Genomic DNA, 27,623 nt, shown 5'->3' on the forward strand with positions numbered 1-27,623 from the left:
ATGGCATTTTTGAGGGAACAATCGTTTGAGCCATACGTCAACTGGTTGTGTTCTGTAAGCGCTAAAATGGTGCTCAGATAAGGGGGGGTTGGGTTTAGCACCGTGTTGGCACTTCAGCAAGGCAGTCTCTGTTGCCTCTGTTGACTAAGTCTATTTTTGTGGTGTGTCTTTTCAGCAAGTATGTGTGTGTGTGAGTCTGCGTGTGTGTGTGTATTTGTCTACGTATGTGTGTATGTGTGTGTGCGTGCGTGTGTGTGCGTGTATGCATGTGTATTTGCGTGTGTGTGTGTGTGTGTGTGTGTGCGCATGTGTGTGTGTGCGTGTGTGTGTGCATTTGTGTCTGTGTGTGCATGTACATGTGTGTATGTGTTTGCCTGGGCGCGCCGTGTATGTGTGATTGTGTGTGTGTGTATGCGTGTGTGTGTGTGTGTGCTTGAGTGTGCGTGTGTGCGTGCGTGTGCGTGTGTGTGTGTGTGTGTGTGTGCGTGCGTGTGTGTGTGTGTGTGTATCCAGGGCAGATCTAGATAGCAGTGTTAAATTAGACTGTTATAATAGGCTGTGGGAGTTGATCTTATCTCTGAAGATTTGATGAAACCTTTATATGTCTGTCTTTGTCAGTGACCTCACACCCAAGTGCGCACAAATGTGCACACACAAACACAGTCACACACACAAAGCGTGTAACATCCCAAAACCGTCACACACACCTCTTCAAAACATTGGTCGATATACATGAAACACCAAACACACTCCTGTATCTGTTTATATTACAACCTACCCACTAGTGAGTGACACTACACAGACATGTAAAAACACACACACAAATGTTTGTGAAGGATTAGGCACTGGTTGTGTATACTCACACACCTCTTCAAAACAATGGTCAATGTACGTAAAACACCAAACATACTCCTGTATCTGTTTATATCGCAACCTTACCTCTAGTGAATGACACTACATGAAAACATCAAAGACACACCGAACACACACACACGTCTATAGACCATCACACACGCACACACACACATAGAATGACACAAACACAGACACACGTACAGACACACACACACACACACACACACATACCCTCTAGTGAGTGAATCACACTTTTGTGTCGGATTAGGCACCGGTTGTGGGGCGCGGCGGCGGTGTGTGAATGTGGTGGCAGGTGGGAGACGGACAGCGCACACGCCGCTGGTTACGTGTGGTTAACCGACGGCTGCCCAACCCGTTAGCGTGATGGCTCTGCCACGGAGAAGATGCACGGGCTGATTTGTTGGAATACGGTTGGGGGGGGGGCTGGATTGGTTGGAGAAGCCAACCAATCACACGCAGGCAGCTGACTGCATAGAGGAGGGGGGAGGATGGGGGGAGGGGGAGACAGTGGTGGGGTACATGAGGAAGGCGGGGGGAGGGGGGGGGGGGACTTGGCGAAGAAGAGGAGGGATCTTGAGGCACTGCAGAGAAAAAGGGAAATTGCAACACACACACATAAACTAACACTGGGCTCTCCCGCACGCTCTATAGGAAATGACTCTAATAATACGCTACATAAAATGTATTCATGGCATGTCAACTGCTGGCGGACCGAGAGGGCATGGTTTGGTGTGCGAGTGTGCGTGTGCGTTCGAGTGTGAGCGTGCGTTTGTGTGTGTGTATGTGTGTGCGTGAGTGGAGGTGTGTGTTGGGGAGAGAAATAGGTGGAACATGGTGGTAAAAGATAAATAGTTAATTATTGATCCCAGGCCAAGAGGACAGTACAGCTGACAGATCCATATCGCCGTGAACACATACATGCGTGTGCACACACACACACACACACACACACACATACGCGTGCACACACATGCATACACACACACACACATAAACAAACACACACACTCACACACGTACCGACATAGTGAGCAAATCAATAGACATTTATCCCAGCATTCACACATGACACCTGTGTTTTCTTGTTGGTGGCTGTTGCTATGCCTACATCTCCATAAGCTCTTTTTTATCCTTTCTCTAATTAGCTTTCTTCCCATTCTCTTCTCTCTGATGTCTCCTTCCTTTCTTCGCTCTATTCCCCTCGGACTATTGCTTTTAATATCGCTCATCTCGCTCGCTGTAGTCGTTCTATTTAATCGTCTGTTGATCATTTTCCACATAATGAGAATTGATTTCTCTCGCAAAGATTCTAAAACTCATTCTGCACTTTACCTATTATCTCCCTCTCTATTCCTCTCTCTCTCGCACGCATTCTCGCCGTACCTCGTTTGTTATATCTCCCTCTTTTTACTGCAATGTTGTCAACGACATTCTTTTGCAGCAGCCGTGATATTTGGGAGTTGAATTAACTGCATTCCATCATACGCCACGACGCAGCGACTCATGGCGTTTGGCGCCCCCTGTCGCCCGCTCTGGACATGGCCGCTTATGTTTCTAAATACTGCAGTAGCCCAAAACACCACCATCAGCAGCGGCCACGGTATCGACAGTGACATTCTGTACTGCTGATAGCAGAATATGTCATGTTACAGCTGAGTTGGTAAAAGGTTGTGTGGTGTGTTGTGCAATTCTGCCTATGTAACGATTGTACCGTTTTTTCAGGAAAAAGGGAATTTGCGTCAAAATACATTGAAGCATGATGTATGAAAGGATCCAACGACTTGTAAATTAACGTTGTCTTTCATGTCCTTCTCTCTCCCCCCCCCCGCCTCCCTCCACCTTTTCTTGGAATCTATATAAATCCCCCTTTGTCCCGCTATCGCTCGTCCTCCTCTCTCCTCTCTCCCCCCCCCCCCCCCCCCCCCCTGTTTTCCTCTGCAGTACGTGGCCTTCCTTTCGCTCCTCTTCATCCTCATCTCCATCTCCACCTTCTGCTTGGAGACCCACGAAGTCTTCAACACCATCTACAACAAGACAGAGAACGTGACCGTGGGCAACGTGACCCGCGAGGAGGTAGGCCCGCCCCTTTATTCAGTCCACTCCATACTCTGTTCAATGATTTAATTAGCTTCAGTTCAAAGATAAACTCGTAGGAGTTTTGCAGGTGATTTTTATTTCAGTCAGGGTTTTGGTTGTGATGTGACTCATGTTTATCAGTTTGTTCAAGTTACATGTAATTCATTAAAACAATAAATTAACCTTTAAATAAGCAGGTTCTAAAATGAATTCCTGCCAATAGCCAATATTGGATAGATTTTAGCATTGGAAGCTAACAGTAAAGAAATCTGGGTTATAATGTAAAAAAAAGAAAACGCTTGTCTGGGGATTTTTCATTCAGTTGGACACAATTTTCTCATAGTAAATCATGCAAGACAGGTGCATTCAGCACCTTTAAAACAAGGCCATTCATAGTGCTTTACTTCAGCATGGATCACATTTAAAACCCAGGAAATGGACAAATATTAAAAAACACACACACAGCATTGTTGAATTCTTCTTCCTGATTGGTCAATACCGTGCCAGTGATTTGCATTATTGGCAGAATCAGAATCAATGTATTGTAATCGGAATCATTGCATGACAAATCTATCATTAAAAATAACAGTTGATCCAACTAGGGACCGGCTGTATCCTTGACAACACAAATGCAAGATACAAGTCCTGCGAAAAAAGCTGATTAAGTCGATTAAAAAACCATAGCGTTATAGATTAACTATTAACTAATATCTTATCATTGTTGGTAACTGTGGTATAAGTGCAATCAACCTCTGCTCTGGGGTGTCCTGTTATTATAATATATAAACTCAATACTACTACAGGTTACTAAGAGTTATTATATTATATAAACTAAATGTTACTACAGGTTACTAAGAGAGTAACCAAAGTGCCCTGTTATTTTATTATATAAACTACATGTTACTACAGGTTACTAAGAGATTAACCAAGGTGCCCTGTTATTATATTATATAAACTACATGTTACTACAGGTTACTAAGAGATTAACCACTCTGCAGTGCCCTGTTATTATATTATATAAACTACATAGTAGTTTACAGGTTACTAAGAGTTATTATATTATATAAACTACATGTTACTACAGGTTACTAAGGTATTAACCACTCTGCAGTGCCCTGTTATTATATTATATAAACTACATAGTACTACAGGTTACTAAGAGTTATTATATTATATAAACTACATGTTACTACAGGTTACTAAGAGATTAACCACTCTGCAGTGCCCTGTTATTATATTATATAAACTACATAGTACTACAGGTTACTAAGAGATTAACCACTCTGCAGTGCCCTGTTATTATATTATATAAACTACATGTTACTACAGGTTAATAAGAGATTAACCACTCCAGGGTGCCTTGTTATTGGTGAATTATGTACTTCCACTGTGGTAAGCATTACTATCCCTGTCTGGCATTATTTCGCGGGAAAGTGCTTTATTCCTTGCATAAAAAAAGCAAAGCAGATCCAAATATATTACATTACAACGTAATCACATCCCAAAACAAAACTGTGCACAATTGAAAATAAACTGTGAAATTATTATTTTTTTGCCAGGCTTTGGGGTAGTATATTCTCTTTTTTTGCCCTTCATCATGTGTATCTCTGAATTATCCTGTATCCTTCATTGCTACGAACCGCCTCTATGACTTTGTGAATGTGTCTGTCAAAGGGGCTCGCAAAAATGAAACCCCGCCCACTTGCTACCTCACTCCCTCGGCTCCTCCCACTTTATACCTTACTCCCTCGGCTCCTCCCACTTGCTACCTTACCACCTCTGCTCCTCCCCCTCGCTCCCCCCCCCCCCCCCCCCCCCCCCCTCCTCCCCTCAGATCGTGTACGAGGTGGTCACCGACGGCTGGCTGACCTACGTGGAAGGAATGTGCGTCATCTGGTTCACCATCGAGGTGATCCTGCGCGTCATCTTCTGCCCGGACAAGGCCGAGTTCTTCCGCTGCACGCTGAACATCATTGACTTCGTGGCCATCGTGCCCTTCTACCTGGAGGTGGGCCTCAGCGGCCTGTCCTCCAAGACGGCCAAGGACGTGCTGAGCTTCCTGCGCGTGGTGCGCTTCGTGCGCATCCTGCGTATCTTCAAGCTCACCCGCCACTTCGTGGGCCTGCGGGTCCTGGGCCACACGCTGAGGGCCAGCACCAACGAGTTCCTGCTGCTCATCATCTTCCTGGCGCTGGGCGTCCTCATCTTCGCCACCATGATCTACTACGCCGAGCGCATCGGCGCCGACCCCGATGACCCCACTGCCGCCAAGCACACCAACTTCAAGAACATCCCCATCGGCTTCTGGTGGGCCGTGGTCACCATGACCACGCTGGGCTACGGGGACATGTACCCCGAGACCTGGTCGGGCATGCTGGTGGGGGCTCTGTGCGCCCTGGCCGGGGTGCTCACCATCGCCATGCCCGTGCCCGTCATCGTCAACAACTTTGGCATGTACTACTCCCTGGCCATGGCCAAGCAGAAGCTGCCCAAGAAGAGGAACAAGCACATCCCGCGGGCACCGCAGCCGGGGTCGCCCAACTACTGCAAGCCGGACGCCCTGGCCATGGCCACCGCCTCGCCGCACAGGCTGATGGGTAATGTGATCGGGCCAGGCATGGTGGGATCAGGCAGCATGGTGGGCACAGGGGACTGTCCCCTGGCCCAGGAAGAGATCATTGAGATCAACAGAGCAGGTATGGGGCAGGGGGGCAGGGCGTGTGTGCGTGCGTGTGTGTGTGTGTGTGTGTGTGTGGAATGGTGTGTGTGTGTGTGTGTGCGTGTGTGTTTGTGTGTGTGTCTGTGCGCTCATGTGTGTATCATGACATCTCTCTTGATACAGCTGTACGGAGAGACTCACCCACTTCCACTCCGTTTCCCCTGGTGTTTGTGTACTTTCAATTCCTTATAATTCCACCCTCAGCAACCTAGGGAGATCAGCGAGCACCCAGGCCTCAAGCGCCTGCCGCCGCCCGTCAGGGCAGACGCCTTAAGGCGACACGTCTTAGCGCTGCAAAAGTTGCAAGCCCTTCATTAAATTGCCTTGCATCTGTCCGGGCCTTTTCCCGCATGGTTATAAGTAGTGTGGCGTATTTATATCTGAGCCTGGGTGGACAAAAGCTAAGGATTTTGTCTTCCAGGCGAGTATAAGAAAAAAAACTCACTAGCCAAGCGCCCGCGAAGCCCTCAGTGCCAAGCTGAGGGTAATCTGGTTCTATCTGGGGAGAATATGGGATGGCTGTAATTGACATGCTTGGTTAATGCTAAATCAGGGCTATATATGGAAGGAGGGATAGGCTTTCTCAACATTGATCCATCTCATGTCTCCCCCCCTGCCTCCTCACTCGACATGTCAGCGGATTACAGCTTCAAGACAACCATGATTGGGTGTGTGTCTGTTCGTGTGTGTGTTTGTATGTATGTGTGTGTGAGTGTGTGTGTGTGTGTGTGTGTGTGTGTGCGTTTCTGTGTGTCAGTGTGTGTGTGTGCGTCAGAGAATGTTGTGGAATCATATAGATAGAGGTCGTAGAAAGAAAGTTGTGTCCGTGTGTGTGTCTGTGTGTGTCTGTATGAGTGTTTGTCTGTGTGTTTATGTGTGTATGTGTGTGTGAGTTGCAGATATAGAATTACACTGTAAAGACATTTCATCCACAAACCCATAGACTCCCCGAAGAGCACTTATGCTGCCTGTCTTTCTGTCAGTTTGTCTCTCTCTCCTTCTCTCTCTCTCTCTCTCTCTCTCTCTCTACCTCTCTCTCTCTCTACCTCTCTCTCCCCCTCTCTCCTTCTCCCTCTCTCTCTCTCCTTCTCAATCTCCCTCTCTCTATCCTGCTCTCCCCATCTCCTCTTTCTATCTGTGTCTCTCTACCACACCATCTATGATTGTAATCCGAGGTTTAATGTGCAAATGTTGGGAATAGATTTTGACAGGCTGTCAACATCTAATTAAGTGGGAAGGGAAATAGATTGTGTGTGTATATGTCTGTTTGTCCGTGTGGTTGGAAAGAGTTTATGAAGTACTTTAACACTCCATAAACACTAACATTTATTATTTTGTTCTTTCATGTTATGGCCTCTCTCTCCCACCAATCATTTTCATTCGTCTCTTTGGTATCACTTTCCATGATTTGTTTGTTTTTTTGCGTGAGGAAGGCAAGTCTGCATGTGTGTGTGTGTGCGTGTGCGAGTGTGTGTGCGTGTGCGAGGGTGTGTGAGCCCTCCCGCCCCCTGGGATCTTTCTATAACGTATTCAGCAGCGGGTCATGTTATATTAGATTTGACAGCCTTGTTGGAAACTAGCAACACAAGCCTGCCCCACCCCCCTATAGCCGAGTGTGTGGTGTATGTGTGTGTGTGTGTGTGTGTGTGTGTGTGTGTGTGTGTGTGTGTGTGTGTGTGTGTGTGTTTGTGTGTGTGGGTGTGTGCGTGTGTGTGTATGTGGGTTTGTGCGTGTGTGTGTTTGTGTGTGTGTGTGAGCATAGACCCTTCCACACAAGTGGAAGCGTTCTCAAGAGCAAGAGAGTAAGGAAACTTTTTGCGTGTGTTGTGTATGTGTGTGTGTGTGTGTGTGTGTGTGCGTGCGTTTGTGTGTGTGTGTGTGTGTGTGTGTGCATCAGTTGGAAATTAATTGAGATTGACATGGCCATGCTTAGCATGTCATCCAGTGTACACACACATATTATGAACTATATATGAGTACTTACGCAATGCATGCTTCTCTATAGCATGTGAGCCTTTATGGATAATTCCACACATGACTTGTTCCCTAATTAAATCTCAAACTCTCTTCCTCTCTTCTTTCCATCCTGTGAAATCCTTGGATTCTCCTCTTATCCTTCCCCCTCCCTCACCTCCTCCCCTTCCCTGTGCGAACCCTTCTCCTCTCTTCCCTCTCTGCTGTCACATCCGGATACAAATCTAAAGTGCAAAGTGTGCATGATGGACACATGGCACACTTTACATCTTAGATTTCTATATTGTGTATATTTCATGTGTATTTCAGGGTTTTCCTAATTGTATTTTCATGTATGTTGCTCTTTCTGATTCTGATCTCTCTCTCTCCCGCTCTCTCTCTCTCTCTCTCTCTCTCTCTCTCTCTCCCACTTTCACTATCTTTGTCCCTCTTTCTCTGTACCCATCTCTCTCTCTCTCTCTCTCTCTCTCTCCCTATCCCGCTCTCTCTCTCCCTCTCTCTCTCTCGCTCTCTCTCTCTCCCTATCCCCCCTCTCTCGCTCTCTCTCTCTCTCTCTCCCTACCCCCCTCTCTCTCTCTCTCTCTCTCCCTATCCCCCCCTCTCTCTCTCTCTCTCTCCCTATCCCCCTCTCTCTCTCTCCCCCTCCCTCCCTCTCTCTATCTCCCTATGTCTCTCTCCCTCCCCTCTGCTCTCTCCCCCTTACAGACTCCAAGCAGAACGGCGACGCGGCGGCCAACGCGGCGCTGGCTAACGAGGACTGCCCCAACATCGACCAGGTGCTGGGCGACGAGCGCAGCCCGGCCACCGGCGGCCTGCTCGGCTCGGGCGGCGCCGCCCGCGAGCGCTACCCCCCACGACCGCGCCTGCTTCCTGCTCAGCACCGGCGAGTTCCAGCGGCCCGCCGACGGCAACGTGCGCAAAGGTAGGCCCAGAAGAGCCGGGGGGGGAGGGAGATTCATTGTGGGGGATGGGGGGGAGGGATAAGGTATGGGGGGGGGGGGGGGGGGGGGGGGCGGCTGGTTGGTTGTTAGATGGCGAGTAGTGTTGACCCCGAGAGACACACACATGCAAACGCACTAAAACACACACACACACACAAATATACAAACACACGCCCACGCACAGGATGTGTGATGCGTGCGCTCGCCCTCGCACAGCAGTGTCCTGGCATGCCCTGTGCTTGCGAGCACAAGCGCACAAACGTTTGTGCGCGCGTCCGCGCGCAAATAGGCGACGCGCAGACGGACGCGTGCGCTGGGGAAATGAGACTCAAGCCCTCGTCGGCCAATCGATACTCCCGACACTAACACAAGAAACGCCAGGGCTCTGTTGGAGAAGAAGCCATACATAGGCTGACATAGGCAACCACATTGAACAGCGCGCACACACACGCACACACACACACACACACACACACACACACACACACACACACATAGCAGTCTCTTTACTTGACCTCATTTATCCCCCCCCCCCACACCCTCCCCCCACCTCTCTCATATTTCATATCTACTCCGATCAATCATTTCGAACGACAACTGAGAAATCGGCAGAACGCTTGCACCCCCCCATTGCCCCCTCCAGCACCAGCTCGACCCGTGTGACATGCTTCAAATAGCAATGCAGCGCGTATCGCATCGCTATTTAATTGAACGATTATGCTCAGTTTACACACACACACACACACACGCGCGGACATGCGCGCACACGCATACACCCGTGCTGGTGTTGGACCTGCAGACCACAGATCATGTAGATGACACCGTCGGAGCGGTCACATGATATCCCATAGGTTCGCCGTCCTGTGTGCTTAACACACATCCCACACACTGCAGGGATTCATGGTTTATTCATGATTTATGGATTATGGTAAGCACGTTAAACTCTTTGACGGATGGAGAATGGAGACTGCTACTTAATTTGAGTGCTTCCAGGTCGACGGCAGTAGCAGCCATACCTTTCACTACGTTGACATGGAAGCCTTTAGCCCAAGAAAGGCTTTATTTCAGAGACACATACAGTATAGGGAATAGATACAGCAACGTTTTTCACCAAACTTTGTACTATTCAAAGGTTGCTATAGTTTGTAGGGTTGTACACTGACATACACATTGTAGGGTTATTTCTTAAAACATAACAAATGACCCCTGACACTGACAGAAGCGTGGACGCTGAACTCCTAAACATTCCCTTATGTGTTATAACGCTGCTCAATGAACCCGATTGGACAGTGATGACTCATCAGATGATGTCATGTCAGACGTCAGCAGATCGCTCTTTCATCCTTATCAGGCCTGTCAGGCACTCCATTGTCACACCATGTCTGTCTGTCTGTCCGTCTGTCTGTCTGTCCGTCTCTCTGTCCGTTTGTCTGTCCGTCTGTCTGTCTGTCTGTCTATCTGTATGTGTGTGTGTGTGTGTGTGTGTGTGTGTGTGTGTGTGTGTGTGTGTGTGTGTGTGTTTCTGTCTGTCTGTCTGCATGCCTGTTTATTTTTCTGTCTGTCTATCTATCTCTCTGTCTATCTGTCTGTTTGTTTATGTCTATTTATTTGTATCTATCTTTCTGTTTGACTGTCTGTTTGTCTGTGGAAGCCTATTTGTCTGTGCGCCTGGCTGTGTGTGTGTGTGTGTGTGTGTGTGTGTGTGCGCGTGTGCGTGTGTGTGTGTCTTTGTGCCTGTCTGTGTATGTGTGTGTGTGTGTGTGTGCGTGTGTGTATGTGTGCGTGTGCCTACGTGCATGCTTGCGTCCGTGCGTGCGTGTGCGTTGGCCTGCCTCAGTGTGAGTGTATGCGTGCATAAGTCTGTGTGTGCGTGTCTCAGTGTGGTTCTCCTCATCAATGGTTGTGTTGATATTAACAGTTCATCCTCTCTCTCTCTCCTCTCTCACGCTTCCTTTGGTCTCTCCATCTGCTGCGGCCATCTTTGCATCGCTGTCTCTCCATCCTCCCTCCCTTCACCCTCCCTCTTATTTCATTTCCTGCCTGCCGTTCCCTCTCCCCGTCAAATGCATTCTAATGTTCCGTGTTGTCTCCCCGCCACCCCACTTCCCCCATTCAATACACACACACACACACACACACACACACACACACACACACACACTCCTCCTCCCTGGATCGTCACTTGGGAATTGCCTTATCCCTTCCTGATTTGAAACGTGAACTCTCGTCTTTGTCGCTTCAATTTTTAACCCCTGACCCCTACGACCCCTACGACCCCTACCGACCCCTACGACCCCTACGACCCCTACTCCCCCCCCCACCCCCCCAAATGCTCAACACACCTGCACCCCTAAACCGCACCTTGTCCCCCACCGTTGCCGATACAACCCAACCAACACACAATCACCAAAACGCACACACACACACACACACACACACAAACACACACACAATATAACACACACGTCAGAGGCCGCGTCGCCGGGCAGACTGATCTCGCTGCCGGGAGGTGATTGGTTGAAGCAGGAGGGCCCGCTGCTACAGCAGGACCTCAACGCTAACTCCTCCTCCTCTTGGATCAAACCCTAGCCGTCCGCGCAGAGGTAACGCCAGCTTCCCATCGCTAATGGCAACGCCCAAAACAATACTAACCCAAAAAAAAGTGACGTGAAGGAACGGAACTATTATTTATACTTTTGGTAAAAAAGGTCAACTTCACCCGGGTCCGCCCAAACTGTAGGTACTTTTACATCGTAAACACGTCGTAAACACAGTTAATAGAGCACAGTGTATATATATCTACAGATATATGTTGATATATATACAGTAGCTCATGCACAATTATTATACTGGAGTGGTCCGGTATTGACCAAGAACCTTGAAGCCTTAAGCCAGGAATAGAGGCTTTGATCGAATCCTTTGGGACCCTTAGCAACCTGTCATTGTACGTTCTCTAAAAGCGTATGTTTTGGACACTGATAGGCTCCGATTATATTCTAACATTATACAAAGAATCCCTATAACTAATAATTCCACCTGCTAATATTCAAAATGCACATCCATAAAGCACACACGCTCACACACACACACACACACACGCACACACACACAAATGGGTTGAACGTTAACATGTGCATGCTGAGTGATTGCTGGTGTGAAGTGTGTCATTTCTGGTTTCTGGGGAAGGGGGGGGGGGGGTTGTTGGGGACTATAGGTGTGTGTAGGGTGGGGGGGCATATGCATGTGTACAAAGTGTGACTATGACTGTGTGCTTGTGTGTCCGTGTTTCTGCGGATCAGCGTGTACAGGTATATTCACATCCGTACAACGTATGTGAGTGTGTGTGTTTTCGATAAGAGCACCTGACTGAATTCCCATGAGCCCTCTTGATTCGTCACATAAAACTCCCCCCCCCTCAACCTCCTCCTCCTCCTCCATGGGTTGGTTAACAAGAATTGACCTCTGAGGGATTCACATCTTGTGCCAAATGTCCAACCTTCTGATGATCCCCATTTTGGCGCTCTTAAGGTGCATGGGAACACGTCCTAAAGCGTGTGAGTGGAATGCATGACGCAGTGTGTTCTCTCCCTCCCAAACCGTTTCACCTTTAAAGGAGTCATAAACGCTTTTGGTCAAGGAGCACTATCCAAATAATTGGTTGGATTGATTTCTCTTGACCCGGTGAAGCCATTACTCCTCAATGTTTTGGCCCATTCCGATAAACAATCACACCTACACACACACACATACAAATGCCTAGCATAAACGCACATTCACACGTATACACGTATGCATGCACATGCACACACACACACACGCATGCTCTTACACACAGAAATGGTAAAATGACCTTTGACAGCCGGAGATGACCTCAGATCACAGAATATTCCTGAGGGCATAAGGATTGACCTCAACCCAGCACAAACTTAATGTTACTCTGCATTAACACAGAGAAGTCTCTTCACACACGCCATTACTCACACTCACACACACAACCACACACACACACACACACACACACACACACACACACACACACACACAGGTAAAACCTACTGTATAAAATTTGCTCTGCCCCTTTTAATATTGATATTGCAAAACAGAACACACTGTGTCTGAGTATGTATGTGTGTACCACGTGTGTGTCTGTGTGTGTGTCTTTGCCTACTGCAATTGTTTCAGACTGATGGCATTTACATCGCACAAAGTGTTTACCGTGAGTGTGTCTGTACGCATGCATTCATTTCTTCAATTTTTAAAAGTGTTTCTTTTGTGTGTAGTGTGTGAATGTCACATATATGCATATATATATATATATATATATATATATATATGTGGGTGTGTTTGTGTGTGTGTTTTTATGTGTGTGTGTTGGTGTGGGTCACTTGTCATATGCCAGCCCCTCTCTACACACCCGCCATATGCGTGGGTGAGAGGGGGGGGGGGGAGACAGGGACACAAGGTGCACTCAGCGGTTTAAAGTTCCTAGTTTGGCTCGTGTGTGTTGCTGGCGCTGCTGTTGTTGTTCCTCTTGTTGCTGTTGTTGTTGATACTGTCTCCTTCCCCAGGTGGTTCTGTGTACCTTTTGTTTGTTTACTGTTGTTGTTGTTGTTGTTGTTGTTGATGTTGCTCTTGTTGTTATTTTACTGTTTCTGGCTCTTGTTGCTCTGTGTTACACTTGTGTCCATCTGTCTGTCTGTTTGTCTGTCTTGTTTTGTCTCCTATTATCCCCCCCCCCCCCTCCTCTCCCCCAAAACTCCCACCGACTCAACCTCTCTCTCTCTCTCTCTCTCTCTCTCTCTCTCTCTCTCTATCTCGCTCTCTCTTTCTCTTTCCCTCTTGCTCACTTCCTGTCTCTCTCTCTCTCTCTCTCTCTCTCTCTCTCTCTCTCTCTCTCTCTCTCTCTCTCTCTCTATCACTTTCTATGCCGCAGCTGTCTTCCCTTCGTCCTGCTCTTCCTCCTCCTCCTCCTTCTCCTCCTCTCACCCGCACACTTCTCACTCTGGTACTTACAGATAGGGTCTGTCTGGGGGCGGGGTCACACTAGGCCACACCTCCTTGGGCTCTTTCCCCTTTTCCCAAAAGCACTAGCGCTGTAAGATGGTGGCAGCTACATTTATATATATTTATATATATATATATATATATATATATATATATATATATAAATATGTGTAGCTGCCACCATCTTGTAAGCGCTATATTTTTTATATATATAGATTATATAGATATATTTATTTATATATTTATATATATATAGATTAGATTACATTATATCTAAATAAATGTATGGATTGGAGAGCAGACAGAGCTCAACATTGATTAAGGGAGCCATAGGGGGTTGTAAGGTGCTGTAGGGTGAAGCCGAGAACGACTTGAATTGATTTTTTCAAAGGAAAACGACAATAACGTTAAATGTCACAACATCAATTCAGCATTGGGAATCCCAAATATTGCAAACGGCGGTGCTTTTTGTACGTGTGAGGTAGGATTTTATTTCCACCAAATAAAGAACTGGGGATGAGGTCAAATAGTGTTTGTGTTAACTGGTGCCAGAGTGACAGCTGCTGTGTGAACTGGGGGCCCCCATGTCCCCGCCGTCCAGTGACAGTTGGTTGGTCGGTCGGTCGGTCAGTTTCTTCTGCTTTCACACTGAGCTCAGGTCAGCTGTTAAAGCCTAGCCCAGGGAGAGCAATAAACAACAAGCAACCCAAATCAATCAGGATATCTTCTCATCTAAAATTCCAACAATTACAAAATTTTCATGTGAGGAAAGAATTTTTAAAAATCCCATCAACATTGCTGACTCTTTGTCTCTGTGGCGTTCACTCTCTCTCCCTCTCTCTGGCTAGCCTGAGACACTGGCTGCTTTGACGCTTATAGAGGTCTGCTTTAGCATTTTGGGGCAGCTAGCGTGTCCTGCTGATTTTCTGTAGACAGCTAGCCTACCCTTGCTCCCAGTGTGATGAGCGGGGCATCAAGCTGCTGCTATCACCAGACCACCAAGACACATACTTTAGCCCAGCACAGGCCACAGACACCATGTCACCTGTCGGGTCCACACCCGCACACACACACATACACCAGTACGACACACACACACACACTGACATACACACACATACACATACACACACGCACGCACGCACACACACACATACACTAGTACGACCCACACACACACACTGACATACACACACATACACATACACACACGCACGCACGCACACACACACATACACTAGTACGACCCACACACACACACTGACATACACACACATACACATACACACACGCACGCACGCACACACACACATACACTAGTACGACCCACACACACACACTGACATACACACACATACACATACACACACGCACGCACGCACACACACACATACACTAGTACGACCCACACACACACACTGACATACACACACATACACATACACACACGCACGCACGCACACACACACATACACTAGTACGACCCACACACACACACTGACACACACACACATACACATACACACACGCACGCACGCACACACACACATACACTAGTACGACCCACACACACACACTGACATACACACACATACACATACACACACGCACGCACGCACGCACACACACACACACACACACACGCACACACAGGTAAGTACTTATGCAGCAGGCTCCAAGGGGCTGTGTGGGGCCCGGGGTATCACTTTGTGCTGAGCTGCAGTGATCACTCAGCTTCCTCCCTTCCTCTCGATGCTCTCCATTATGCTGCCCCGCGACACATGTGCAAAGCGTTCATTGAATTACGCCTCTGAGTGAAACAGAAGGAGGGCTTGGATTTATCGGGCATTTTTTAACGCATTGACATATTTCTTTCGAGCTAACGAAATCGATCAAAACGCATCTTAAAGACATGCCCGCCGCTTCACCCACACCGCTAGGGACGAGCCGGCCACCGCCGCCGCGTGCCGTTGCAATCGGCGGCAAGAGTCGCTTGTTTGGATTGGCTGGAAGGCGGCGCGGTATGTGAACCACCCGCCCCGCGGTGTGACACCGCCCCCCCCCGCGGCGGGGGTTTAGCGTCCGGGCCCCTCTGCTCAGCCACCGCAGGCATGCTGTGAGGCCGAGTGAAGGGCCACTTTGTGCTTCGAGAGACTGTGCTATTCCCCCCCCCCCCCCCACCCCAGCCTTCCCTCCCCTCCCCTGCTCCTTCCTCCCTCCTGGGGACATTAGCTAACACTAGCATTCGCTAACTATTAGCATTAGCATTAGCCGCCGCTGTTTCGGTGGATGGGAGGGTGCTTCACCTTGTATCGCCGCCCCCCCCCCCCCGTGTTGAGGTCCTCGACGGATCGGTAATATCCACAGCTAGGAGGAACGACTTTGTGCGCAGTGTTGCACCCTCTCTCTCTCTCTCTCTCTCTCTCTCTCTCCCTCCCTCTCTCTCTGTCGGTCCTCATCCGCTCTCTCGCTCTTGACACCGTGCCGCTATAAAGGACCCTGCCGCATGCTAAGAATGCAAAGGATTGATATGCTTATACAAGATTAGACTTTTTCGGGGGGGAGGAGGGGGCAAAATCTATCAGCAAATGAGCACAACCCCCCACCCCCCCTTCCTATGGATCTTCTCCCACCTCAAACCCAAGCCAAAAGGACTTTGGTGAAGAATTATTTCCTTCTTTCTTTCTATCCATCAATCAAGTTATCTATCTTTATCTCTCTCTTCTCTCTCTCTCTCTCTCTCTCTCTCTCTCTCTCTCTCTCTCTCTCTCTATATATATATATATATATATATATATATTTGTTTTATTTGTATTATTAATAGATAACGTACAATGCACTGATGCATTATAATTATATATAAGTTGATTTATTGCCTTTTCAGTCAAATCGTCATATATTTTTATCCTCATTTTGTTTAATCATTCCCCATCATATATTGTTCTATTCATGGCATTTTACCCATGCTCTGCCTTTTCTCTCTCTCCCTCCCTCTCTCTCTCTCTCTCTCTCTCTCTCTCTCTCTCTCTCTCTCTCTCTCTCCTGTCTCGTCTTCATACGATCTCTCTCTCTCTCTCTCTCTCTCTCTCTCTCTCTCTCTCTCTCTCTCTCGCCGTCTGTGTCCCTCTCTCGTTCTTCGTGTCCCTCTCTTTTTCTCTCTGGGTGTCGCCTTGCCTCAGAGGTTAATGCTTAAGTATCACGTTATATAATTAGTTCGGCTATCTGCCGTCCAAAACAGAGGGAGGTAGATGCTGTAACTACACAATTTTCGAGCACACAGATGGCCCGCAGAATGGATCTAAGTCCCTCCCTACCCTTGGCTTTTTATCCATATTTTAAATGACGTCATTCCTCAAGGGTTCACTTTTAAAAAGTGAACGAGTCGACGAGGACGCTGCTGTGTTCGATCCTCAAATGTCCGCAGCCTAACCTGTAAGCGCCCTTGTGCAAGCTCTTTATTAACGTGCAAATCTGATTTAACCAGGAGTCGTTTTAGACAGAAAGGTGAGCTAAATTACGAAATACCAAACACAAATAATCTATGAAATATGGCCTAGCGCAAGCTTTTAAATCACATAAAATCACGCATTTCTACAACCAAATAATCACAACGGCTTGTCTAATCTGACTTGAACAACAGTCAGTATATAGTGTTAATTGATATCACTATTAAAGAAATGTGACATCTACGAAGACTTGGTGAACGATAAATTCCAAGGCAGTATTACAAATCCTAATCTCCCTTCCAGTCTCGTCTTCATAGGATCCAAAGCAAGAAATCCGAGTTAGTTGTAGAGGGGAAAATTGGTGCAGTGTAACCAGCGCCCCCAAGAGGCGGACGAGCTGCATTGCAGCTGCATCATTCTCCGCAGTATGATAGCGCTTGACATTTCTTGTTATCTAGAGTGATAAGCAACGGGACAGAGAAAAGGGGGAAAGGAAAAAAAAACACAACAATCCGTCTTAGTCTTTGCTCTCAGCTGTCTCCTTCTTTCCTTCCCTTTGTCTCTCTCTCTCTGTTTATCTCCCTCCTTCCTATTGTCCATTCTCCTCTCTTAGTGGAGGGGACATTGATTCTCTGCATTGACTGCATCGACTCCTGTGACTTACTCGGTGGCCCATTGATTTTAGACCCTACCATCGCCACACAGGATCCATCAAATCTTTGAGTTTGTCACTCTCTCCATCACCCTCTCTCCGCCATCAAACCCTCCCATCTTTTACACACGCACACACGCACGCACACACACACACGCACGCACGCACACACACACGCACGCACACACACACCCACACACACACACACACAAACACACAGTGTCCTACCTCCTCAAACACACGGCCCCACCTGTTCAAACCCCAACACCGCTCTCGTTTCTGTTTGTGTGGCCGGCTTTTCCTCTCTAGTCTTTCCTCCCCCTACACCTTGCTCCTATAGTTCCACCCCCGCCCCCCCCCCCTGGATAATTACTACCACTGAGGTAAAGGGGGGACTCATGCAGCAGCGGCCCCCCTCCTCCACTCTGAGTACAGCTGTAATGACAATTGAGCGATGTATAACAGAGCCCTACCAGAGTCAGGTCGCGTGAAGTCACGGCAGATAAATCCATGAATCCATTCCCGTTTCGATGTGCTTTCTAGCGCCAGAATTCGCCGTGCCCTCAACCGATAGGTTCTCCCCCGATTTGTGCCTAACAGACCCGGGTGGGTCACATGGGGGATTGTGTTGGGGACAGTGAGTGAGGGACAAGGGTGAGCAAGCTGTGTTAGGGATAAAGAATAGGGAGTGTTGAAGTTTGTAGGGACCAGGTTGCAAGGGGTAGGGAAAGTAGGGAAAGAGGAAAAAGGGGGTATGGTGTAGGGAACAGGGGGTAGGGAGTTGGGAACAGGGGTAGGGAGTAGGGAACTTTGTAGGGACCAGGATGTAAAGAAGACTAAGAAGGGAGGAGGGGAAAGGGGTTAGGGTGTAGGGAACAGGAGGAAGGGACCAGGATGTATCGAACAGTAGGCAGGAAGTAGGAAACGATGGGTTTGAACTAGGGAACAGGGGGAAGCGAGCGAGGACTAGGGAGCGAGGACTTAGGGAGTTTGAAAGCAGTCAACTCTCAGTTCACCCATTCTTGGCCACTCTTTCTTTCTCATCATCATCTTTTCTCTCCTTCCCTCATCGGCTCGTAAATGTGTTGCGTTTAGCCCGAAGCCGGGTGGAAATGACATGAGATCTCAAGGAGTTGTTGCACTGAGTCAGGAGAAGGTAGGGCGCCCCTCTGCGATCGCCCGTGACCCGTGGGCATGTGTGTCGCTCCCTACGTCTGTGTGTCCGTCAGAGTCCGTCAGACGCACCACCCTTGTTGTAACATGTCTTCCCATTCAAGTGACTTCACCTGTGTCTGTATGGGCATCTCTACATAGCGAATTGCCGGGTCATGAGGGATTCAACCCTCAAATCCCACCTCTGTGCATTGTTTCTTTTTCCTTTTGTTTCTTTTCCCGTTCTTGGTTGACCTCTTTGCAACTCTTTCTCCCTACATGTTGGTGTTACTCCTCCTCCTCCACCACCGCCTCCATCCTTCCTTGTATATTTATTTAACATTATTTTCGCGAGGGCTAATTCCCTTGACTCTGAGTCTTGTCTTATCATCCCTCATTATTTTCTCCTTTCAAGTCCTTCATATCCCTCTCTCTCCTCCGCTCTCATCTCTCTCTTCCTCTTCTCATCTTTGCTCCTCTCTCTTTCCTTCCCCTCATCTCTCTCTCCCTCCTTCCCTCTTTGCTCATCTCAATTTCCTTTCTCCACCCTTTGCTCCTCGCTCTCTCTCCTCTCTTCTTTGCCCCCCTCTCTCTCTCCTCCCCAACTTTGCTCATCTCAATTTTCCCCCTATCCTCTTTGGTCCCCCCTTTCTCCCTTCTCTCCTATTTGCTCCTCTCTCTCTCCCTCCTCCCGTCTTTGCTCCTCTCTCTCTCTCTGACTCTCTCTCTCTTTGCTTTTTTCTCTCTCTTTCGCCCTCCTTCCCTATTTGCTCCTCTCTCTCTCTCTCTGACACTATTTGCCTCTCTCTCCCTCTCCCTCTTCTTTCAAATGCTTGCTTGTGTTATTCTGTCTTTAGTCATGGAAACATTCACTCATGTACCGAACATTGTGTGTACCATACACAGTGTGTACCGGACAGTTTGTGTACCGGACAATGTGTGTAGGGGACACACGTGTGTACCGGACAATGTGTGTAGCAGACCATGTGTTTAGGGGACACACTGTGGGTACAGGACACTGGTTGTACCTTACACTGTGTGCGTACGGGACCATGTGTGTACACACAGCGGACCTTGAAACATTTCCAAGCCACCCCCCCCCCCCCCCACACACACACCACCACCACCACCACCACCACCACCACCACCACCACCACCACCCCCCCCCCCCCCCCCCACACACACACCACCACCACCACCACCACCACCACCACCACCACCACCACCACCACCACCACCCCCCCCCCCCCCCACACACACACCACCACCACCACCACCACCACCACCACCACCACCACCACCACCACCACCACCACCTCTCCCGTTCTGTTTCGCCGTATCACATGTCATGTCTAACTCTCTCCTCCCGTCTCTGATCATTGCCGTTTAAAACCGGAATAAGCTATGTCGCATACATACACGCCCTGAACAGGAGTGTGTATGTATGTCTGTACAATGTCTGTATAGTGTGTTTGTGTGTATATACTTTGATGTGTCCAATGTCTTTTGGTGTTGTCGTGTAACCTTCATCAGGGGGGACATCTGATGGAAATGTGCTCATTAATGACCCACTTACTGTCGTAGTTTACTGGACAATTGCAATATATCGAACGTGTATTAACATGTTTACATGCAATATAGGAATATATTGCAATACAGTATCATGTGTGTTCTTTTAAGCTTTTTTTTTCCCAGTGATTTCCGTGTATGTCGTGTATTTGTTTGTGGTGTAACATTTTCCATTGTCGTTCCCATATCGATGTGTGTGATTCCTGGTTTAACCCGAACCACAACCCTGCTGACCGTCTGTCTGTCTTCCCTCTCCAGCTGTGCCCCCTTACCCCCTGACCCTTTTTCCCCCCTCCCCCCATCACACCTCTGGCTACAAGACCAACTGACCAAAGTCGGCCATTTTCCGTCTCCTCATTCCTGGGTCCGTTGAGACAAAGGCACTCTATGATATAGTTAGTGGGCTCGTAAAAAAGGCCAAAGGCCAACTGCCAATCTATTGGACCAGCTCTACAGAAGTGGTTGTCTAGTCTCACTCTTTGTAGCGTCTGCTACAAAGTGCGCCAGTTTTACTGCTAGTTTTAGCACTAGTGCTACAGCAGCACTTTTGGTTAGTGCAACAGGAACATAGTAAGCCTTATATGTACCTGCTTGTACGGTTCATTTTTTTTTATTAATAAATAAAAGAAGTAGGTCATAAATTGTCTGTAACACATAAAGCCATTTTGGTTAAGATTCCTTTTAGCTTTTTTTGGATCATTTCAATCCAAAAAAAGATCTGATATTGACACTGGTCGCTGTAGTGTGCCTGAATGGGTTGGTCCTGTTGCAAACCAATCAAACCCATCGCATCGGGACCTCATCCCGGCACAAAATGGCGCCCATGCCAATACAGGATTGGCCTTTTTTATGTAACTAAAATATTCTTTATATTTATATCTTCTCATACAATTCCAGTTGAGGGTCTGGTCGTTGTTATACTCTCACCCTGCTGCTAATCCCAGCTGCTACCTTCTCACCCCTGATATCGCTCCCCTCCCTCTGCCCCTAACCTCCCCTCCTACCTGCTGACATCTGCCCCCTGTGTTGTGACCCATCCCATTCCTCTAACACGGGGTCTGTTCCATCCCATCTTCAGGCTACCCTCCCCAGTCTCTCCCCCTGCGTAGCGTTACTAAAGTCTGATCCATTCGGAGGTATGTACTTTGAGTCAGCATTACGGCACAGCAGCAGCAGCAAACCCGCTATCGCTACGATCGGCAACGAAAGGCCCCGCAAAATCGACTTATTCTGATTGCTTTTGCATTACTTATTTTACGTTTGACGTTACTTTAGCTTTGTTTACTTTGCATTCGTGGAGAGGACGAGCGTAGACAGGTTCCAACCGTTACTCTTCACGTAAAGTAACCTCTTTTGTTTTTGCCCTTCTTTTCGAAGTACTTAATTCGAGCAGAATTAAGTCGGATGCGATCATACTCTTTTTTTTTTTTATCCAGTTCAATCAAAGAAGGTTGATGACCTCATAGGTTAACCTGTTTAGCGTTCTTTGATCTTAGTTTCCAGATGTTTCGAATGTGGAAATGGTCCAAGCGCTTTGACCCGAATTGACTCGGTGCATGGCTTAACAAGAGCTGACCCTCGATTCAGAAACTGGTGTCAGAGCTGCACTGCACACCATGAACAAACTCTTCATCGACAAGAGTCTGGCTGCAGTCTAGACACTGTGAACCTACTTGCGAGTTACAAAGACAAGGACTAATGCACCTCGAGTGAGCTTGTTTGACACTTCTGACTGCTAATGCTGCTTGCTACGGAGTTAGCTCAGCTTCTGGAGTAACGGCTGGCGATGAAAAGAATGTCGTTATGGAAACATTGTGGATTTATGGCGAGGGAATACATTCATAAGCCCAATTCCCTTGGTGATTTTGACAAAGAAAATAAGCAGGGTGAACCAAACAGATTCAAATTGCATGTGACTAATAATTTAGTACAGACATTTCAACTGGTTTTAACCCTTCATCATCATCATCATTACTTCCTTCTTTTTCTTCTTCTTCTTCTTGTTCTGCTTTTTCTTCTAATTCTTCTTCTTTGTCGTGATTGTAGAGCATGTATCTGATGACAAAACTATTGGCTTATGTCCTACACTTAGATTGGTCTTTTCAGCCGTCAGTTCCCATTTGTTCGTTTTTTCTGGCTTTCCCACTATTTAATTTTCTTGCCTTCAGTGTGTTCCTTCTTGAATCGGAAGGTAGTGTTAAATGGCTGACGTGTGACTGTACCGCTGACTTCGTTTTGGCATTACTGTCAGGTCGAATTCTTCTTTCTTTTAAAGGTCCCAAGGTCCCTCAGGTTTATGTCTACCAAAGCTCAGGGGAAATACAAAGTGTGACATGGTAATACTTGGTGCCATTAATCTCACCATGGGAAAAGGGGCACAGCTGCTCTCTGTTTAACTACATTTCCCACAATTCCCATGCACATTGGCCTTAACGGCATCAGCACAGTTTTGTGTCTGAAACAATGTTTCAACTGATCAATCAAACGGCCAAACTAATAACTCTTGGTTCTAAACCAAATGTCCCTCCTTACCGGCTTTCAGCTAAATCCTTTTCCCTGAACAACAAAGCAATAATATTATATTCTAACTGTGCGCTAACCACAAATCCATAGCTCAAATTCCTCAGCTTTGAGGCTGCGATGCACTTACAAATGCTCAAGTTCCAAAGTTGAACTGTGGAAATCGATGGCCCGTGCGACTTAACTCATCGTTCATTGGGTAGAGCTGCTCCGACAGAAGCATCCATCTTGGTTTAGCATCAGTATTTGTTAATATGCATTGAGTTATTTTCCACTTCTAGTTCCTTATTCTTAAAGGAGTAATCAATAACAATTAAAGCAAACACATATCTTTATATTTATATACAGTATATACATAAATTTGTATATATTTTTTGTATAAATATACATACAAATATATAGATACTTTAAGTGCACATAATACATGACAAAACATGGAAAAACGACAGAAAATAGCAAAATTAGTGCAATCGCGGTAAATAAAACAGAAAAGCAGCCGCTTGTTGGAAGGACTGGGGACATGACCCTTGTTGACGACATGCTCCAACGCTGTATGACAAGGACTACGGCTTTGTAGGCTATTGATCCTAATCAACTTAATCCCTTCCTCTACTGCTACAGGCCGCTCTGCATAAACCTTGTTGTTCTCGCGCGCGAAGGCGTGTGTGAGTTGACATGGAAGTCATGGTGGCAGTACCGTGGACACGTCCCAATCTACTAAGAGCCATAACAGGGCTGATTGATTGAAACGCTTACCGGGATTGACATCCCATAAAGTTTTATTTGGACAGACAAGAGAGCCCGAGGCGTTCCGCAGTATCCCTAACACAAGCTCATAGACACGTCTCAGGGTGAGACGCGGAGAGGGCCCATGGAGAGTTTAATAATGATAAAGATACATATTACCGTCCCCACATTCACAACATACAAGTTTTTGATAATGAAATTAGGACTGTGTTAGCTTAGATGGTGTTGTAGCTTTTGGTATTTTTGAGGAGTGTATTTAGCAGACACTTTTCTAATACACTCACAAAGTTGTGTGTACACATGGTAATGTGTACTAATGTGTAGTAATCAATTAACCTAGTAATCAAGAAAAATATTAAATGTAACACTTAGATTTTCTTGGCGGGCCTGGAAAGAGTTCTGGCCAAGTGTTTATAATGAATTAATAATGAAGCTAATTGTACCTCTCTCGCTGTATTTCAATTATCTGTACAGCCTTATTTTGCTAATTGAATGTAATACAAAGTCCTGTTTAATATTACTGCACAGCATGTATTAACTTAAAGAAGCATTCAAGACATTGTGTACAATAGAGATTAGAAGTGCAGAATCCCAAAATACAGAATCTTTTATGATGAGGTTTCAAGAGTCCTCAGCTTTTTTTCTCAAACTGGTGACAGGAGAGTGCAGGAAGTAGATAACGACCTGGGAGTGTCTGACTCATGCAGAACCTCAGAAAGCATATTGACCAACACTGATGTTGAGCGAAGGCAAAGTAGAAACTGACCACTGGCCGCTAACTCAAGGGTGCATTTCCTCTGAGATGTTGATCTCTGAGAGATACTGCCACTTTTGGTGTGTTTTGGTTGTAAGTATTGCATGGTTGTTGTGATGATAATTATTATAACTAGTATTACTAGATAACGATGATGTTAGATAAATTATAAATTATATACATTGTGTTGGACTATTTTTTGACATAGCTTCACATTGTAGCTATAACTAACTACGTCATAACAACAGTGCCAGAGATTGCCTTGTCTCTCAACATGAGGAAGGAAGTGTACATGTTCTCCCTTTTGGCACAGCCAACTGAAGGGCAGCTTCACCCGATAGCGATGTCATAGTAATTGCGTGTGTGTCTTTGCACGTGACAGCGGGAGGAGACCAATACGCACCACACAGAAAGGTTCTGTTCACCCTCAAAACGTTACGTTCATGTAGTCCGGCTCAACCCTGAATCCAGCGGGGTCCACCTGCATGTGGTTGCAAATAAATTGGAGGAGGTTGATCCCAAAAGCAGGCACAGGGGCCCAGAAGGATTCCATTGAGCCGGACTTAAACAGTACATTGGTGGAACATGGCACAGCCTCTAGCCTGGCAGTGTCTCAAAGTAGGACTGTGGAATAGCTTGGCTTTGATTAACTTATTAGTCCTTGAACAACAACAACTTCACCGCCACAACGACCCGTCAAGTTCCCTATTCTCCATCCTATTCTTGAGACACCCCTACGTTTGTGTCAGGTCTGTTTTTGGTAACCTGAAAGCTCCTTTAGCACTGAGATCATGCAAGCAACCGTAATTCGAAATATCGGACGACGATGATGATGATGATGATGATGATTTATGAACTTTAAAATTTAACGGCGGGGAAAACCACAACTAAAGGTTACCTTGGAGAGGAACTTCATTGTCTTCAATGTCATTCAATGGCGCATTGAATCATTGCTAAACTGCTTGAAGAAGTATCAGCTCTCGGTGTGTCTGTGCGGCTGACTGCCTTCCATACTGCATTCACTCTTTATTAAGGGGCTCACCTTGGCTCACGCCATCCACCATCCCATGGTCTTGATTAGCCTCGCTATAAGCTTACTTTATATTCACACAACAAAGAGCAGTAGCTCAGTTTACATCCCTTGGCCCTCGGCTGTGTTTAAAACGCAGGTAGGTCAGTGTGAAACCGCGCCATATTGAGAAGGAAAGAGCCCCATTCCTTGCCAAGCCATTACATAGAGTGCTGTTCCTACGTCTGCCTCACTACCAGCGTAGCGAGTGCTAGAGGATTTTTTCGCTCTATTTATACACGTATTGTACTATGTAGGACACAGAGTGCTTTCCAAACTCTTGGTCAAGTATGGGCTATTAATAATGAATGTCACCGTTAATACGGAAAGCTCATACACAGTTTTTCCTCCTCCTCGTCCGACACAACATAACTGTGGAGGAGGGGTGCAGCCCAAAACGCTGTGACCCCACCCAGCGCGGGCCCGTCTGTCCTTAGTGCGAGCTGGGGGAAGGCTGCCGTCAAGGAGTGGATACCGTAGGAGGGCAGTCGGCCTACTTTTGGGCCTCGTGAAGTCAGTTTGGCAGATTACTTGCACCATGTCGACAAGTCACACGTGCCACCGAACCAAAGTGTTCATTTTTATTGGTTAAGAAAAAGTTGATTCTAAAAATACCAAAGTATGACCATGACCACTTCAACAGGTCCCAATCATTTTGTATTCTCAGAAAGTCTCGTCTGTCTGCCTGTCTGTCAGTCTTTCAGTCAATCTGTCTGTCTGTTCGTCTGTCTGTCGTTCTGTCTGTCTGTCTGTCTGTCTGTCTGTCTGTCTGTCTGTCTGTCTGTCTGTCTGCCTTGCCTGCTTGTCTGTCTGTCAGTCTCTCTTGTCTAACCGACTAATTAGCTTTATAGCTAATCTATTTGATAGGATTTTTCTTCTAATGTTCTGGCTGGATAAAACAACTGGATTCTTAGTTGTTAACAGCTTGAAAGAGAGAGAGAGGGAGAGGGGAAAAAATGAAAAGTTGATAGTGAAATTCCAGATTATTACCCTTTTTTGTGTTTGTGTTTGTGCACTAGTGTCCATGGTAACGGTATCCATGCTACTGCTCACCAGGCACTCGTGCCCAGATGATTTACCAACCATAGTCTCTGTGCTTCTCAACATGTTGTGGCTAACAGTGTTCTGGCTAGCAGTGCTCTAGCTAACGTCCCTTTGGGAACCACAGAGTGTGGCTAGTCTAGTGGATGTGGACAAACTAACATTTGGCCGTATTTATCTTTGTATCCTTTATTTATATTTCGATTTTTGGCACTATTTGCTGATATTTGGTCTATCACATGACTTGTGATAGCAAGCAAATGACATACAACATGCGGGACTTCTGGCCTATGTTTTTGTTTGTGTACATCCATTGGACCTGGGCCTCTCTTCCCTCTCTACACGGTGTTTTGTCGGTGTTGCAAATCACCTCGTACAGGTGTATCTTATGGCTACTGTCTAAACGGCAATTGATTTTCATAACCATTATTCCTGTTTTGTCCTGTCTCCTGTCTGTCTGTCTGTCTGTCTCTCTGTCTGTCTGTCTGTCTGTCTGTCTGTCTGTCTGTCTGTCTGTCTGTCTGTCTCCTCTGTGTCTGTCTGTCCATTTGTTTGCCTGTCTGTCTGTCCTTTTCCTCCTTGGTCTCAATGGCTCTTCTTCTGGTCTTTCTATATATTGTCTATTTATATTGTGCTTTTGTTTTTCCTTTCTCTACCGTACAAATGTTTGTTACTGTAAACAAATGGGGTGATTGCAATTTCTGAATTTACAATGCTGTTGTTGCATCCCATAACCATACCGTCATATCCGTCCTAACTTGGTCCAATCACATCATGATATTTTTGCTTGTACCCATTAACCCGCGCTCCCATCGCCACCAAATCCAAACCAAAATGTCCGCCACACCTTCTTGCCCAAAATGACCCATCATCCATCCTCATGTCCTCTGCCCTTTAACCCCTGGCCCCTGGGGACCCCCCACAGCCCCAGCCACAGGCTACGAGAAGTCACGCAGTCTCAATAATATATCAGGCATGACGGCCCCCCCCCTGCGCCTGACCCCCATCATCAACTCCAACTTCGAACCCTTCCAGCCCCCCGGCCTGAGACGCTGCCGCTCGCCCATCCCCTCCATCTTGTAG

General features: G+C 47.0%; 1 protein-coding gene across 1 annotated transcript; it reads left to right on the top strand.

The window, feature by feature from the left end:
* On the top strand, positions 1–27,623 carry LOC307083244 (voltage-gated potassium channel KCNC3-like; the record flags this gene model as incomplete). Its single annotated transcript, XM_079747077.1, is given in 7 exon segments — positions 1–54; positions 176–178; positions 2,818–2,949; positions 4,787–5,648; positions 8,351–8,493; positions 8,495–8,567; positions 27,466–27,623. Coding segments are annotated over 7 exon segments (1,425 nt in total).

This window comes from Pollachius pollachius (assembly GCF_949987615.1).
Source record: "Pollachius pollachius genome assembly, chromosome: 11".
NCBI classification, from domain to species: domain Eukaryota; kingdom Metazoa; phylum Chordata; class Actinopteri; order Gadiformes; family Gadidae; genus Pollachius; species Pollachius pollachius.